This window comes from Pseudogymnoascus verrucosus, assembly GCF_001662655.1.
Source record: "Pseudogymnoascus verrucosus strain UAMH 10579 unplaced genomic scaffold scaffold_6, whole genome shotgun sequence".
NCBI lineage: Eukaryota > Fungi > Ascomycota > Leotiomycetes > Thelebolales > Thelebolaceae > Pseudogymnoascus > Pseudogymnoascus verrucosus.
Window position 1 is genome coordinate 131,682 of NW_017263657.1, and position 17,606 is coordinate 149,287.

The 17,606-nt window shown below is 52.7% G+C and overlaps 3 protein-coding genes across 3 annotated transcripts; 1 reads left to right on the forward strand and 2 right to left on the reverse strand.

Moving 5' to 3' along the window:
• Nucleotides 1–78: 78 nt before the first annotated feature.
• VE01_10746 (uncharacterized protein) lies at nt 79–1,197 on the forward strand. Its single transcript, XM_059464198.1, has one exon. The coding sequence runs from the start codon at nt 586–588 to the stop codon at nt 1,144–1,146; it is 561 nt and encodes a 186-aa protein (XP_059320181.1). The 5' UTR covers nt 79–585; the 3' UTR covers nt 1,147–1,197.
• Nucleotides 1,198–1,829: 632 nt separating this feature from the next.
• VE01_02017 (uncharacterized protein) lies at nt 1,830–5,879 on the reverse strand. The gene is made up of 3 exons (XM_018271531.2): nt 3,945–5,879; nt 3,443–3,896; nt 1,830–3,394 (listed from the first exon to the last, which is right to left on the reverse strand). Exons 1-3 carry the CDS (start codon nt 4,847–4,849, stop codon nt 2,519–2,521), a joined length of 2,235 nt encoding a protein of 744 aa, XP_018133626.1. The 5' UTR covers nt 4,850–5,879; the 3' UTR covers nt 1,830–2,518.
• A 4,836-nt stretch (nt 5,880–10,715) lies between these two features.
• On the reverse strand, nt 10,716–10,944 carry VE01_02018 (uncharacterized protein; the record flags this gene model as incomplete). The annotated part of the gene is made up of 2 exons (XM_018271532.1): nt 10,716–10,719; nt 10,769–10,944. The coding sequence occupies 2 exons, from the start codon at nt 10,942–10,944 to the stop codon at nt 10,716–10,718; spliced, it is 180 nt and encodes a 59-aa protein (XP_018133647.1).
• Nucleotides 10,945–17,606: the final 6,662 nt, after the last annotated feature.

Genomic DNA, 17,606 nt, shown 5'->3' on the forward strand with positions numbered 1-17,606 from the left:
ACTGTTACTAGGGGGGTGTTGCTGTCACCTGTATTCCGTTGTCATGATCCTTCTTCTTACCGCCGTCACTCGGGTTCTCATCATCACCGTTTTCTTTCTCGTCATTAACTCCCCTCCCTAAATAAACCGCCCCCTCACTCCCAAACATCCCTCGCACCATCCCCCCCGCATCCCCGCATCTCCAACAAAGAAAGCATCGCTCGCCCATACCCTACACCGGCGAACCGCACACAATACCCGCTAAACCATCGCATCGCAAATAAATGACCTCGCACATTTGCAGATTTAATACGAGGAATAAGTAGGCTGGAGTCAACGGCCTTCTAAGTCTACTCCCCCATACACCGATACTACACCCCTCTCGCCCTCCCCCTGTCATCTAGCCTTCTAACGGACTGTGCGAAGGAGAGACAGATACAGACGTAGGCACCTACGTCTCAAGAGGCTATCGATGAAATAATCCTCTCTAGTCCACGAGGCTTGCACATGAGCTTGAAAATTTCGTGATGTGGTAGATAGAGAGTGGGTTGGTGCGTACTGTGTGGGGTGGCATTTATAATATCGTGTGGAGGGAGGAAAGTATGAATGGATCGCAATAACAGTAGAATCGGAGGGAGGGCGGGTAAGGAATGCGTGAGCCGCGAAAGACACAACCCACCACCCACAACCCACAACCCACAACTCACACCCACCCTCTCAAAGCAGATTCACATATCCACATATAACCAGCAAGCAACAGCATCGCACAAAGACAATTTCCAAGCCAGACCACAAGACAATGACAAAGAATCAGAAAGCGGTGTGTGGGGTTCTTTGGGGGTTAGGGTGGTGGTAGTGAGTATTAGTGGTGATGATACTTTTTTTTTTGCACGGGCTGTTTGGGAGCAGTGGGTTGTGCTGTCATCGGTATCCCATTGCTGTTGCGGCTTCATTCTTGTCGTCGTTCAGTTTCCCACCGGCACCCCCTTCTTACAACCCTCTTCTCACCACCACCCCCTTTCTCACGACCCCTTTCCCACCACCACCCACCATCCTAGGTGGACCTTGAACAACGCACCAAGAACAATACTCCCAGATCGTCGTCAAAAGAATGAAGTACGACCGAAGAACGCATGGTACCACCCTCTTCCTTCGTTATTGGTGTAGTAAGGAAGTAGCAGTAGTAGGAGTGGGTAGTGGGTAATAATTAAACGTGGTGTAGTTTCTATTATGTGCCTGCTGCTCTATGGTATGTGTGTATGGGCTGTTTGTTTCATGGTAGGAGTAGGCTCTCTGCTATGTGCATGAGCTGTTTATTTTGTCGCGTGAGTACGCTTAGTGCTATGTGTACGACTCGTTTCCCACCATCACCCCTTTCTCACCACAACCACCACCCACTTTTCCACCATCGCCCCTTTCTCACCACTACCACACCATTTCCACCACCACTACCACTACCACCACCACTACCACCCCCTTCGCCCCGTCCACCCCCCTCCCCCCCACAAAACACCCCCCCTCGGTCCGGTAAGTTGAAGAAAGTGTGCGCACATTTCACGCAGCAAGAACGAGACCACCCTCCCGTCCCCCGTGTAATATACTCTCTTGACTAGAGACGATACTGCAACCTACCCACGACGGCCAACAGGTTAATGTTAGGGAGGGGGGTTGCTTGTTCAAATATCGAAGTTCACCAGTTGGAGTCACAGTCAAAGATCACGTTGAAGTCAGATCAGATAGGTAGATATACGAGAGGAATAAGTTTAACTTTCATTTCATTTCATTTCATCCCCTTTCTTCCACCCTCTTCCTCCTTTCCCTCCACCTTCCCCCTTTCCATCCCCTCCAATCCCCCATTCAATTCCAATCCTTATTCAAAAAACTCCAAACCCCCCTCCCCTCCCCAATTCCAATTCCAAAGCCTCGAAGAAGAAGATTAAATAAAAAAAATGGACAATGACGATGACTGACTCCCAAGTTATGACAGAACCAAAAAAGACAAAAACATAAAAAATAAGTCGCAGTAGCTAGATTTCAATTCCAAATAATATATCCCTTACAAAAAAATGAGCCCTGTGTTTCCCATTGAATAACTCCTTGGCTGTGTTGTTGTTGTTGTTCCTATGTTCGCTTTCCTTTCCCTTTCGTTTCTTTTTTGGTCGTTTGAGTTTGCATTTCCGCCCTCCTACTTCAAAGCAGGAGAATGGCGGGTGAGTGGCGCTGTGGCTGACGCGATGCGACGGTGCGTCGCGCATCCGTCTATCCGTCAGTGGATGGGATAGGCATGAACGGATGGATATGTGGTTCCGTAATGGATGTCCATCATCTCAACTCTTTCCATGCCATGCATAGCAATGCGTGGGTGAGGTATCTCTGTTTTCCTCCCCATATTCGCGTCTGCATTACCGCCATCCAGCACCCATCTTTCATGGTCGTGGTTCCGTAATCCCACATTCCCCATCCCATCGTCCTCCGGGAGCCCGGCCTAAACCACCCCGCTCCGATATAACAAATTCCCTTTCTTGTTACCCTCCATCAACTACCTATACTGCAAATGCTCCGCCACCCCCACCAACCCCAGTCCCTCAAACCCGCCACCACCATCATGCTGTCCCATCCCCAGACCATGATGTCCCTGCTGTTGGGTATGATGTCCAAAAACCCCACTCCCCTGTCTAACTCCCATCCCGGGCCTCTGCTGCTGTTGTCCCTGCTGCTGCTGTTGCTGTTGTGGTGCAGTGCGCGGATTATTCAAGAACCCATAATCCGTTAACGGCGCGTAATCAAGCGGCGTGTGCATAGCCTGATACGGCGCCGGGGTCTGCGGCTGCTGCTGTTGGTGATGTTGTTCAGGTTGAAACGGGGGGAGGGGTTCTTGGCCTAGGAGGGCGGGTTGGGGGGGTGTGTGCTGCGTGTGTTGTTGTGCGTGTTGCTGTTGCTGCTGGTGTTGTTGGTGGTGTGGGTGTGCGTGGACGGGGGAAGCGATGTCTTCGATGCGTGGCTTGACGTCGTATTGTTTATTATCGTAGGGTTTAACATCGTATGGCTTGACATCGTATTGTTTATTCTCATACGGCTTCGCGTCATACTGCTGCTGCTGCTGCTGCTGAGGCAGACTCGGCACACCCATCCCAGCATTCCCAAAACCGTCAAAGATATCCACACCCCCCGGACCCATACCAGACGACGGCTCAGGGAGAGTCTGCAGCATAGGCGTCACGAGACGGGGGAGGATGTCGTGGATCTTGGCGATGAGGAGGGGGCGGAAGCGGGTGTCGCCGTTGCGGAGGGAGGAGAGGAGGAAGAGGAATTGGTTGAGGTAGTCGGTTGGGGCTGGGGCGAAGGGGTCGGCGGGGGGTGGGGAGACGGAGAGGACGTCGGTGAGGGAGTAGGCTACGTCGAAGAGTTTCTCGACCTGGGAGGGGTTAGTGGGTGTAGAAAAATGGATGGGAGGGGGACGTACCAGTCCTACGCCGTGGACGTCCATCGAATGTGGGGAGAAGCCTGCGGTCATCGCGATGAGGTCTCTTGAGATCTCGACCGGATATTGGAAGGTCATGCTTGGGTTGTCGTTGCCGCTGCTGACGCATCCATTCGAGATGCCTAGTTGCCAGACAACATTGCGCAGCCACTGTTGGTTGACGCGTAGCTCGGCGGCCTGGGACTCGGTGCTGTTGAGGTATGCGGGAAGAGCATCGGACAGCTGCTTCTGAAGGGCCGACAGGTATGCTGGAGAGCAGTCGTCGCGTGTCTTGTTCCATAGAGCAACGAACTTGTCGTCGAAAGGCTTGAAGAGAGTGACGAGGTGGATGAATCCTGTGAGCGGGGGAGAGTGTTCTGTCGGATCGTCGTTTGCGGTAGGAAGCTCAATAGTCGATGGGAGAGTGAGTGGACGGTGTCGTTGAAGGGCATATGATCTGAATGTGTTAGTTGTCGCTCAATAAAACCATATAATCAAAACATACCTCTCAGCCACAAACAACAGCCAATACAACCGTCTCCTCCTCGACGACTCAATCACATCAAACTGTGCATACGACTCCTCCTTATTCATCCCCAGAATCAGCGCCAGAGTCGTTGCCTCCCTCAGATGGAACCACGCCTTGTTATGCAGATCCAAACCAAAGTAGCAGCCGAACAAGAAGTAGCTCGTCGCCAGACTGCCGAGCGTCGGCGACTCGAGGTGGTCATATCCCTTCCTCACGCGGATCGTCTCCTCCATCAGCATCGTCCCGCTCATCAGATTCGCACCAGGCATACTATCGAGTCCCATCGGGTCACCCGGCACCGGCATCCCCGGCTGGATGAGCATGAACGCGCACAGCGACGTGAGCAAACAATACGTATCGGTATCTCTATCCGCGAACCTCGCCTGCGCCTCCAGCTTCCCGCGATGCAGGATCGGGATCGTGGGGTACATATTCACGAAGAAGAAATCGATACACTGCGCGATGATCTCATTTGTCAACAACCCCGGCGTCGGCGCGAGCGTGGGCGCACACAGCGGTGGCGGACTCGCATAGGCATTCCCGGCGAGCAGGCGCGCGTGCGCTTTCGAGGAGAGGGCGGACTGGCGGTTCTGCTCGCGCAGCTCGGAGATGACTTTTGCGCGGGAGCCCTTGGGACCCTTCTTTTGTGGGATGGCGTTGTATGTGCAGGCGAGCTGGGCGGAGGAGCAGTTGCGGCAGGGGGATAGGCCGTCGCATTTCACCTTTCGGCGATGGCAGGCGTCGCAGGCGCGTTTGACGGAGGTGGATGTCGTTGTTGTTGTGGTTGTGGGTGGCGGTGGTGCGGCGGTGGTGGGTGTTGGTGGTGGAGGAGCGGAGGAGCCGGACGAGGAGGAGGAGGAGGAGGGTGTTGCGGAAGACATGATTCGGAGAGTTTGAGGATGAGGTTCGGTCGTGATGGTAGGGAGAGAGTGTGTTCGAGGGGCGGCGGACAGGCCGTGGTAACGTTGTAGCCGTCACCGATGGGGATGTGCGTCGGCGAGGGTTGTTGTGGAGGTAGTGAAAAAAGAGTGGACGAGGTTGTCGCCGTCGGAGCGGTAGTCGGCGGTGATATGGGGTGACGAAGATGCGTTGAGGAAGGAGGTTGGCCGTCGAGGAAGTCGGGGAAGGTGATGGATGCATGAGCTGGGCGAGGATATTCGGACCGGCTTTTGGGATAGAAGATGGGTGGAATGAGCGGAGAGAAAAGAGAGTTAGGGGGGATTGACAGGTTTTTGCGGGGGGGACGAGGAGAAGATGGAGAGGTGGAGGGAGGGAGAGTGGATGATTGGGGAAGGATGTGTGGGAGTGGGTTTCGGTGGTAGTGGTGGTGATTGATGAGCGAGCGAGGGTGGGAGTAGTGGGAGAAGTGGGAGTAGCGTGTGTAGTGGCAGTAGTGTGGGAGTAGTAAGTGAAGTGGCAGTAGCGCGTGTGTGTGTGTAGCGGGAGGGAAGAGGAAACGACGATCGATGGGGGATGGGGGAAGGAAGCAAGGGCAGGGAAGAGAAGGAATGGGGGACTGGGGGGACAGGGGGGTGTGGATGGAGGAGATGATGGGGGACGGGGAAGGGGAAGGGAAAGGCCTGTCTTGTCTGTTGTATGTCGGGGTTCGGAGATAGTCGAGGATGGGAAGAAAAAGGAACAAGGGAAAGAGCGAAAGGGCAGGGGAAGGGGAAAGGGAAGGGGGAAGAGAAAGGGAAAGGTACAAGCGGGGATAGAGTAGAGGAGAAGGGGAGGTACAAGCGTGTAGTAGGGTGGTGAGGCATGAATTGGAAGTACCACTATAGGGCGTGGGTAGATGAGAGAAGAAGTACCATCCCTGGGTGTCTGTCTGTGTGATGGAAGTATAGTGGTAAGTAGAGATGGGGTATCACAGGCTCATGGACTGGGTTGTTGTGTAGAGTGGGATTGAGGGATGGATGGGAGGGGAGGGGGATGAGATGAGGGTGCATTGTGCAAGAGAAGAGGGGACAGAAGAGAGAGAACAACAGCAAAATAGTACAGCACTAAGTACACTCCCAGGGTGTTGAATGCAGCGAGGGTACACCCGGGATACTTGTCCCCCCTAGCGAGGGTACAAAGTAAGGGACTTCCACTTCACTTCCCTCTCTCTGGTCTCGTCGCACGAGTCGCACGAGGGAAAAGAAGACTGGATGGACGGAGGGGGTTAGGTTAGTTAGGTATAGACGGTACATGATTGGTACGAGGGATGACAGATATTTGCAGCATCAGATGTGTGTGCGTGTGTGGGTTGTGGGTGTTAAACAGGTGCAGAGACTGGCTAACTGACAAGTCACTCCTCGGTATACGCGATGCATGCACGACACACTGCAAAGACACTGCAAAGACACTACTAAGGACTCGACTCGGCCTTATTCTTATTTCTTGGGTCTGTCCGGGCTAGAGTTGCTGAAAGAGGGAATTCTCCGCTTTTATTTACAGTTGGGCTTCTTCCAGTTGGTCACTTGAATGGCTGTCAGGTCCACTTTCTTGTTTGGTTCGTCCAGTTATATCCCCTCTCGCTCTCGCTTAGAGAAAAATGAGGCAGTAAGGCACGTATCCAGGCATGAATGCATACCTAGGCTGAGTTGTAGGGTGGACGAGACTTGTACGGTGGACGACGAGAACTTGTACCTGTAGGGGCTCCTCCTGTAACGTAGTATAGCCCGTCTCCGTCTGTTCTCTGTGAGAAGGGAGCCAAAGGAAAGGGAAGGCAAGACAAGGCAAGGGGACGAAGACGGGTTAAGCGAGTGCGAGGTAGACATGTGATTGGCGAGGAATAAGAGATTGCTCGTATTACTAAGCGGGTTTAAGGAACTGAGAGATGCTGTAACTATACTGTACTACACCTAAGACAGGGAGTACTTAAAGACAGCACTGTATTTGAGATGGGAATAGACAGTACGTACCAAGGATAAGAAACTCGACTGCTGCTCGCGCTCTTACAACAGATTTACAGTCAAGATAGGCGAGCGAGGGGAGCTGAGTACCGTGTCTACCGTCCACCGTCTACCGTCGACTCTCTACCATACACCATCAACGTCAACGTCAATGGCTGTTATGCCAAGGGATATGTACGGCACGGCACTCGACGAATCCGTGGATACTTGATTGTCCACTGGCCCAGGCATCATACAGGGTTTGACATGATATTGTAACAATATCATGGGTTTGACGGCATCCATGGTTGAGCACGAGCACAGCAGGACAGAACAGGGTAGGATAAGAGAAAGAAATCTCCGTCGACAAATATAGACAACAGCAGCAGCAGCAGACAGAGAGCACAGTCCATCATCGCTGTTTCCATCATCTCCCTGCCGCGTCCCAATTGTGTGCACGGCACCATACCCACAGCAGGAGGGGTGTAACGCGTTGTTTCTATTGATAGAACAATGGAATTGATGCTGGTTACAGATCACAACAGGACAAAGACAAAGCGCGAGGTGGGATATAATACTGTGCACGGCAGCGAACAAAGCGGGAGAGAGGATAGAGGATAGAGGATATGGATCGTACAGCAGACAGACACGAGACAGGAGATGGAACGCAAACAGAAGCATACTCCTCGGCTTACACTCAGTCATCTGCTGTACACCCCTCCATCCACGCATCCACGTACCTACATGCTGTATCCCCATCCATCCCCATCCCCATCCACCCCCGACATCAACCTCACCTCCCATCCATACCACCTCACATCTCACACATTCCATCCATCCATCGCATCGCATCACAACCACTCCCTCCTCCCACCAGCCCGTCTCGTCGGCGCTCATTTGTCAGTTCGATATGGTCAATGCATGGTATGTTTTCTAGGTTATAGCATATCCCTTGCACTCCTAAGCTAGATATGAGTAGCGTAGGAGCCGAGTAGGATTCGAACCTAAAAACGTAAAACAGGAAAAAGAAAGGAATAACCGCACGCACGCATGTCAACTTGGCGCGGCTAGGCGGCAAGGCGTCTAGCGTAACGTTTTAGGCTGCTGGGAGAAACAAAGGAAGGGTCTGAGGACGGACGGGCAGGACAGGCTTGAGCGCAGGGGGTGGGAGTTAGAGTAGTTTGTATGGACTAAGCTATAGTACAGTGCGTGCCGCGAAGGATGAGGGATGGAATAACTCAATCGCGCAAGCAAGAAACTGTTTTCTTACGGATAGATGGGGATTTGTATGCTTGCATTCCTTACTTCGATTACCCGTCCCCTTCCTTACTTCGATCCTCTGGTATTTCAAATTAAGACAAAGAGCTCTCACATCACATCACGGCTTGAGGATCGATCGATCGATCACAGCTCAAGCAAGGGACCAACCTTACTGACTGATACTTACTGACAAAACAAAGAATCCCATCCATCCCTAAAATATGATATATAATAAGAACAAACAACCCACCTCGCGCATGACCGAAGAAAGGGATCGAGGGACCCGAGCGATTGGGTTTGAAACGGCGGTTGGTTGGTGGTGGTGGGTTTTTTGGTATCTGTGTGTTGTTAGTGGGCTAGGACGTGGTGATGCGTGCGTGAATCCCTCTCATCTCCCGGCCGCGTCTAATGGGGGATGGGTGTGTGCCGGTGTGCCGGGTGGGGAGGAAGGATCGATCGGGGGATTCATTGAAGAGGGTAAGGGAGGTGAGAGCCTAGGTGAAGGGTGAGGTGAGGCTAGGTGATGAGGCTAGGTGAAGGATGAGACGACGGCGGATGTGAATGTGAGAAGTCAAAAAGGAAGAAGCGCTGTTACCGCCTCATCCTAATCCTCCTCCTCACATCCACATCCACATCCACATGCCAGCCAGCCCTCTCACTTTCACGTCCACTTTTCAAACCTCACTGCACAACACATCACACACAGCACATCCATCACCAACCAACCCACTCACCTGCACCTATCTATCCACCCTCACAAGCCAACCATCCAGCCAGCCAGCAAACTGACAGACAGACCGACCCGTCCTATAACGACTCCACTAAACCCATCACATCCACAAACCCATCAAAATCACGTGTCAACCCACCTCCCACCTCGCTTCAGCACAGTACAGTGCACCACGCACCACAAATATCCCGCACGCACCTACCTCCATGGCGGCACACACCACAAAAGGGCCGACTTGAACGTGTGGCTTTGCCAACCCGCATACATACATACTCACACATCGTCACCTTGAGGTTTTGTATGTACACTTTCCACACTTGCTTGCTTCTTGCTATACTACTGTACTTGCAGTCCGCTACTGCGCTGTAGCGGAGTAGAAGTAGAGTATTGCGCGGCGCTATACTACTGCTGCACGTGAACTGTAGCGTGCTGCTCGGGGCTCCTACCAAGAAACGTCGTCGTCAACGGCCAACGGCCAGCGAGACACCGCGTGGGGTAGTGTAATACACCTACACCTGTTCTGCCAGGCAGCGCGCCCCGCGCGGCTGCTACCGCTGTCGTTTTTCGGTGTGGGTGAGAGAGTAAGAGGCGGGGAAAGGGCCGAGAAAGGGGCGGGGAGGGGGGGTTTCTCGCCGGTGGCCGGATGTTAGGGTTGTAGTGGGGAGGGAGGCTTTTTTTTTCTCTGGGCGGGCAGGGAGAGGTGTTTGTGGAGGCGGGGTGGGAGGTATGGGGAATGTGGGTGAAGGGGATGTGGAATGTGGAGGTGGCGATGTTGTGGGTTGAGGGTTGGTGAGGTGTGGTGATAGGTGTGGTGAGATGGTGAGATGGTGAGATGGTGTGGTGAGGAGGTGAGGTGAGAAACTGAGCATCCTATACTCCGCGTGAGGCTGGTATCTGGAGCTATGGTACAGTAGGTAAATCAGGGGATGTAAGACCCCTTACTCACATCCCCTATCACTTCCCCTGTCTATCACGCGCGGAATTCGGGTCAACGCCAGCACCGGCAACAGCTACAACGGCAACTACAGCAACCACAGCAGCAGCTACCTACCAACCTACCATACCACAAACAACGCTGAAACCAGATCACCACGCCACACCCCTTCACAAACAGACAGACAGACGCACGCGAGATGAGAAGGAGACATGGCAAGCCTGCCCTCGGTTCTCTCGGCTGTGCACAAACTAAAGATAGTATCCCAATATCCAGCCCGTGCTATCCCCGCCGTGTTATCCTTAGGGTTACGCTGAGCTGGGTTGGGTTGGGTTGATCCGGGATGCGATATCCCTCCATCCCATCCCATCCATCTATCCCACGCACGGAGCATGGGCAGACACGTTCTAAAAGGCAAATCGCCGGTGCCAGAAAAGGAAATCGGCCGTGATCGTCAGACTACTACTATATTTCGGTTGACATGCCATGGATTAGACGTAAATACATGGCATCCCAACCGGCCGACAAACCCATGATCGACGCCCTAGACGTGGGGATGGTTTTGAGCCGCTGATCACCCACCATCCAGTCGGGCCGAGGGGCGGGCGGGATGTACTACTCGCCAACGACCACGGTGAGGAAGCTGTCGATATTCTTCGCTTCCGCGCGTCTTTTTTACAGTTTCTCTCGTGGAGCTTGGGGCGGTGCGATTGCGAGTGCGAGTGCGAGGGCGGGAAGTGGGGAAGGGCGTGGTGGAGATGGGGATGCAGTAAGTTCCCGCTTCATGGTGGAAAGGTGGAGGTGGAGATAGGTTGGTATGAGTTATGCGGCGGTTTTCACCTCTCTCCTCACCTCGTCTGGTGTTGTTGCCGATTATCATGCCCTTCCGTCCGTCATTCATCACGGTGTTGTCTTGCTGTGGCGTCACCATTTCACCTCATCCCAGCTCATCTCAACTAAGCTCCTATCCTATCCCATCCTATCCATCCCATCTCAGTACCTAGAGCGAGCGAGGTCGGCGCAAGCTCCCCTGACACAATACGGCAAGCTACGGCCGTAGACACGCGAAGTGTGCCTCCTACGCCACATCATCGTTATTATCAAAAATACCGCCGCAAGTTGCGCCTCTTCAACGCCTTTTTGGCCAGTACCGCCGTTGAGGTGCATGGATAGCATGAGGGCTATGCCATGCCATGCCGCACTCGCCTTTTCTTGCCCTGTTTATTTATCCCCCCTCCCCACCCCCACAGCCAAGATGTCGATGTCGCCGCATACGAGCATTAGGGCGCGCGTGGGTATGAGCTCCGGGGTGCACACTCGCGTTTTCTTGCTTGTTTTTTTTTTTCTCCCGGGCGGCCAAGATTTCAATGCCGTGGTAATCCAGGTCTTCCACATGTTTTTTTTGCTTTCTGGTGTCGTCGTATGATGGGCGGGAGGGCGTGCGTGCGTGGGGATTAAGTCCCCGGTGCTCTCGCCTTTTCTTGCCCTGTTTCGTTCCCTCCCCCGCTGGCAAAATGCCAATACCGCCGCATACGAGACGAGCATGGGAGCTTGGGGGATAAGCGCCTCATTTAGGGCATCGGCACGCCGGCACCAACCAGGCGTGATGCACAATTCCATGACCCCTTTCTGCCACCGACAGACCGAGCGGCCTTACTATCCCGCCCGCCTCCGCATTCGTGGCGTCGTCTACAGCGGGATGGCGGGGTATGAGTCTCCCCTCCCCTCCCCCTTTTCTTCCCTGCTTTTTTGGGGGGGTCTCGTTGGAAGATCACTGCTGCTGCTGGTAGGGCGTAGGGATAAGCGCCCGCCCCCTCCTTTTAGTCTGTGGTCTGTTCACTGTTCATATTTGTGGGTGATGCACACGATGCGAGATGCGAGATGCATAACCCCCTTCCTGCCACCCACCGACCGACCGACCGGTGTTACTTTCTCGTTGACGCATTTTGTGGCGTCACGACCCCCTTTCTGCCATCAACCGACCGATCGGCCTTACTATCCCGCCCGCTGACGCATGTGTGGCTTTTTGTACGCGAGAGAGGTAGGGGGAGGGATCAGCGCGTGGGAATCGCGTGTAGTGCAGGTGCAGCGACGATGCGGCGGGGGTGCGGTTTGATAGGGCATGCTTGCTGGGCTGAAAGGGAGGAGGTAGGGGTATTTCGGAGTTGATCCGGACTGGTGGGTTGTTGGTTATGCGCGTTTTCTTTCCCTTTCATCATTATCAGCTTCGCTGTCTCCACCTATCAGATCACAGAGCGAGGTTGAAGCTGGCCCCCTCTCCCCCTTTCCCTTTTCAGCCCCAACACCGCCGCATGAAGATCAATGCGTCTCGTACGCCACGTTGATGCTGGGTATCGCCGCAGACGGGCATGAAAGCGTGGGGGAATGCTTCTGCACTCTCCATCCCTTTTTCTTCCCTGTTCTCTTTTCCCTGCCGAAAGCTCAATGCCGTCGTATGGGGACCAATGCACCTCGTTTGCCACGTTGACGCTGCATATCGCCGCACACGGGCATGAAGACGTGAGGGGACAAGCGCCCGCTCCCCCCATATCTGGGGCCGGCCCTACTATCCCGCCCGCCTCCGCATTTGTGACGTGAGCCCCCCTTTTTCTTCCCTGTTTCTTCCTTCCCCCTCCGCGGCCGCCACTGCCAAAGTGTCAATATCGTTAGTAGGGCATGGAATAAGCGCCCTACCTCCTCCCGGCCTCCTCTTTTAGGGATGTCGGTAGGTGATGTGGATGGGTGATGCGAGATGCGCAACTGACCCCTTTCTCCTGCCTACCGACCGGTCGGCCTTACTTTCCCGCTCTCGGCATTGATGCCGTACTGTAGGGTTAGGGGAGCGCGTGGGAATCGCGTGTGCTGAGGTGGCGGTTGGATAGGGCTTGTTGTGCTGAAAGGGGGGAGGAGTCGGTTGATCCAAACTGGTGGGTTTGGTTATGCGCGTTTTACTTCCTATCCTCGTCTCGTATCATCATCTATACCCCCTTCTATAATTATCACATCATAACATCACTTCCCTATTCCCTCTACGAGCAAGACCGAATCACCACCCCCCCGTTTTTCTTCCCTGTTTCTTTTCCACGCCGAAAGCCCAATGCCGCCGCATACGAGCATGAGAACGTGCGTAAACTCCGGTTCCCTCCTTTGAGGCTATGGGTAAATGCACGGCGGCGATGCAAACCCCCTTTCGGTGAGGGTCGGCCTTACTATCCCGCCTCGGCATTTATGCCGTGCTGCGGATGAGCGCGTGGGAATCGCGTGGAGTGGGAATAAGGCATGTTGTGCTGAAATGGGATACCCCTCGCCCGATTCGGTGTAGTTGGTGTGGTTATGCGCGTTTTCCTTCCCTGTCATCATTACCTGCATTACTCTCCATTTCTCCTCCTATCCCATCACATAGCGAGATTAGATCTCAACCCTCCCCCCCTCTCCACCCCTTTCCCCTTTCAGCGCCAATACCGTCGTAGGTAAAGCAGGTACGCGTCGTACGCCACGTTGTCTCTGCATATCGCCGCACACGGGCATGAGAGGCGTGGGGATAACCTCCCTCCAGCGCTCTCCACCCCCTTTTCTTCCCTGTTTTCTTTTCCCCATCAAAATCTCAGTGCCGAATGAGATCAGCTCCCGACCGCTTCCCCCTTCTTCTTCCCTGTTTTTTTTGTCTCTGCCGAGAGCCCAGTATGGCCGCATACGATGCCGAGAGCGTGGGGTAAGTGCCCGCCTCCTCATTTTTTTTATCGGCGGTGGGGGATGCATGACCCCTTTTTGGTGATGGTCGGCCTTACTTTCCCGCTCTCGGTATTTGAGGCATAGTGTAGGGTGAAGTGGGATGAGCGCGTGGGAATCGCGTGTGATGAGGGTGTGGCGAGGATGGATGGGGTTTGTTGTGCTGAAAGGGGGTGCGCGTTGCTCGATCTGGGGTGGTGGGTGCAGTTTGCGTGGTTTATTTCTCTATTTTCGTCATTACGTGCATCTCTTTCTCCCTTTTGGTCATCATCATCCTCCCCTTTTTCCCTTATCCCTCCACAGAAGCGTGGCCAGATCCAACCCCCCTCCCCCCTTGCGAGGCCCCCCTTTTTTCTTCCCTGTTTTTTTTTGCCCTAATACCGCCGCAGACGGGCATGAGAGCTGAGATAAGCTCCCGCCCCCTCCTTTTTGGTCTGGTGGCGCCGGGTGGAGAACCCGCTTTCTGGTGCCGTCCGGCCCTACTATGTCTCCGCCTCGACAGTTGTGGCGGTTTTTCTATACGACAAGGAGGAAGAGGTGTGAATTGTGGGGAGTGTGGCGAGGGTGCGGCGATATGGGGGGTTGTGGCAAAAAGGGGCTTCTATCGGGCATCGGGTTGTACTGGCAGTGGGTGAGGAGGGAGTCGAGTTGGTGTGCCGCTATTGCCGCAGGTTATTATTACGGCGAGGTCTTCAGCGAGGAAGGCAGAACAATTGAGGCACGAAGCCGAGGCAGGGAAAGTAACCGGCTGGTCCAGGGTGAACCAACGCATGTTGGGTTACTATCGGGGTGACGGTGATGGATGGGAGGCCTTGGTATGAGAGAAGGTTTGTGAAGGGGGGCGAGAAAGTGCGCTGTTGTCGTTAGTGTTTTGTTGCCGTTGGTATGCTGTCGTCATCGGTATGCTGTTGTTGTTGTTCTGTTGTCGTCGACGCGCTATTCTCGTCACGATACAAGTCCATACAGAGATAACGAAGCGATTCAGCATGCGCTCTATTCACTCCCAAAACTCGTACCGGCAAGAAAACAGCCCTAATCCATTCGAGGTCGTTTCGTTTGATGCTTCATATTCCATCCATCTCAGTCTAGGTACCAGACTCATTTATAGTGCGCTGCTCGGTGACGTTGGGGTTGGTGAGTTCGATCGACGGGCCGTATTCACGAGATGGTGGGGTGCAAACGTCTGTTTCTGAGGCTCAGTGGACTCCGCATACTATGTAGGTGCATATCTTGTTGTCGTCTCTGGTTGAGCGAGGAAATGGTGATTTTGTGGTCTTGTTATGTGGAAGTTGGGAGTATGGGGGGTGTTTCTTTTTGTATGTTCGCACTGGGATGGAGATATTGATGTGGGGGGAAGGTAAGTGGGTTTATTTCATCTCACCCATATGGTCTCATCGTAGTCGATGACTCCAATGTTTTCGACAGATAGAGAGAGATAGGGGTCAATCAATGTAGATATCCCTACTATTTACTCCTCGCAGACCGGCATTGAGACAATCTCTAAATTCCAAGTCCTCTGAAGCCATTGAATATATAAAGGGGCCTAAGGTTTACCCCTTTTCCAGGAAGACGAGATTATTTACTTCCTTCCAGCACACTTACCACATACTTACCATTCACGCGATATACTTTGCCAATATACCCCACCGATCCAAGGCAAGATTCACAAAGCACAGAATATTTGTCGAAACGCATGCCAGTTTCTTAACCAGGACGGACCCGCAAATTTGCACTACAATACGAATATATCTCTACCAATCTCCCTCCCCATTCGCCCAAAGGTGGGGAAAGTGCAAAAAACGCCAAACGTCTCACTGGAGATACGGTTGGTTCCAGCAGACAGAGATGCCTGATATTCCATCCTCACCGATGACGCCTCTGCCGCCTCATCCCACCACGCCGCTACCCACCCTACTGTCACCAGCTGTTCTTGTCACCGTTACCTCTGCTACCATCTCCTTCCCTTCGCGTTCGACAAACCGTGTTGGTATACTAGACCCTCGCTAGAATATCTTTTCTCGGCGCCATCCAAAGAGGAACACATGATCAACCCCTTATTTGAAAATTTCTTGTGGCTGTAATCTTCTGTAGGTCCTCATCTCATAATTTTATATATCGTTCAGTCCTGTTCCGAGTTTGCTGGGCTGAGGGAATCCCAGCCTGCCGTTATCATTACATGCTTATCTCAATATACCACATTTGCTCCCTCTATGTCTACTGCTTTAACACCCCTCTCCTTGACTTTCTGCCATATTGTCTCCGTGCACTCATGATACCCACGTCTCTCGATTGCCCTCCTATTCATGGACTCAGTTTCGTATTACGGATCTGAATTCTCATACCCGCTCCCAGGCCCGCATTTATTCCACCATATGCGCGACTAGAACTCCCTCCTCGCCCACAATATAAAAGATGCAGTGGTATTTCGATTTGCAACCCAAACGTTAGGAACCACAATGGAGACATTCCGCTTACGCACGGTTCTGGGATCTCTGTACGTTTCTCCACACTTATTGCCAAGCGTATATTGGATGTTATTGTAGAGGAATTTTGGCGGGTGAGTCCACGGTATGTAGATGTAATGGGTGGTGACGACAGAGATGGTGGTGACGAGAATAGCTGATGATAGTGGGAGTGCAACGGTGGAGACGTGGTCGGTGAGAAAGGGGTATTGACTCGGATGAGTGATTTCTTGCTCTCTTACTGTGCAGTGACACGCCTCTTCCAACTGGCGGCGAAGGTCTATCTTTGATTACCATTCCGATCTGTGATGCCTCGTGAGAGTATTGAGCTTGGGGCAAGCTAGGTCGCAGGTTTCATAGTAGTACTTCTTCTACTCCTTCGCCCTCGCTCTCATCCTCGTCACTTTATCATTCTGCCGGACCTTGTCCAGATTATTTAGATGGAATTTGGTTGTTTGCCTTGTCCAAATTGCCATGGATTTCTTGGACCTTGGTTTCCATGACGGGCCTTTTTTTTACGAACGGGTTCACCGTTGGTATGCTAACGTTGGCCAGGTCATATCATACTATTTAAATGGCAGATGTGATTCTCAAGCGTTTTCTTCCATATAAAGATTTTCTGACACAAGAATCAAAACTACCAACGACATGAGAACTCGTACCAAACTTTTTGCAGAAAGCTTTCTAAACTATCCAAGGATACACCCCGGCTAGTCGCTGCTGTCGACAACCACTCCAACCGGAGATATGTTAAGGCTAAGCTCGCATACTACAAAACGACGGTGGTGGCAGGGCTCGCGATGATGAGAAAAGCTAGCAACAGCAGGATGGCTAGCGGCAGTGGGGTACAGCGGTAGAAGTGTGGTCGTTGAGAAAGGGGCATTGGGATAGTGAAGGTTCACGCGCCACGTAACCCTCCACAAATATATCATTGGCGTCCCTTCGTTCTCGTCCCATTGCGATACCATGCTTGTCCGTAATTACTTCATGGCACTGTCTAACAAGCTCTTAATCCCTCCACAATATCCTTAATATGCTTAGTTCGAACATCCTTCTTTTGTCTTCACAGTGCTGATAACGTCTCGAGATCCTTAACAATTGTCTAGACGGTTTCGACCGCAGTATTAAACCCCTTTATCCCGCTAGCAGACTTTATCTACATAGTATCCATATTCTTACTAATCTCTGTTCGTGGACCGACAAAACTCTACCAGATTCTCAATGTGTTCAGTTGTCGCGAATTTGCTCGAATCTTCAATAATTTCTCAAAGTTCTCTCCAAGATTTGCATCTCACTACGAATGGGACTGGAGTCATCCGACAGCCATGTTTTGTGTTGCAATCACTATTTTACACGGACAACATTGATACGGCATATACTAACATTTTTGTTGGTAGTTGGAAATAGGAGGTCCATGATGGCGTGATGTTGGCGGCTGTGAGGGCGGCCGGGTTGTGAGAATGTGTGGCTGTGTCGTCAACAACTACGGTTAACCCCCACGCAACATACTTTCCGATGATGGTGGTAAGTTCTGCCATATTGCAAGTTTGAGATATTTGAGATGGCAGCATGTTTCAACAGCGTTTTATAACCACTTTATTTTTTGGGGGTTTGTTTTTAGTTGCCCATTTTAATAGGGGTGGTATC

Excerpts from the sequence above, each read along its gene's own strand:
- VE01_10746 (XM_059464198.1), top strand. The coding sequence starts at position 586 with ATGGATCGCAATAACAGTAGAATCGGAGGGAGGGCGGGTAAGGAATGC.
- VE01_02017 (XM_018271531.2), bottom strand. The coding sequence starts at position 4,849 with ATGTCTTCCGCAACACCCTCCTCCTCCTCCTCCTCGTCCGGCTCCTCC. Across the intron at positions 3,897-3,944 it reads CTGTTGTTTGTGGCTGAGAG|ATCATATGCCCTTCAACGAC; the intron begins GTATGTTTTGAT and ends TAACACATTCAG. Across the intron at positions 3,395-3,442 it reads ACGTCCACGGCGTAGGACTG|GTCGAGAAACTCTTCGACGT; the intron begins GTACGTCCCCCT and ends AACCCCTCCCAG.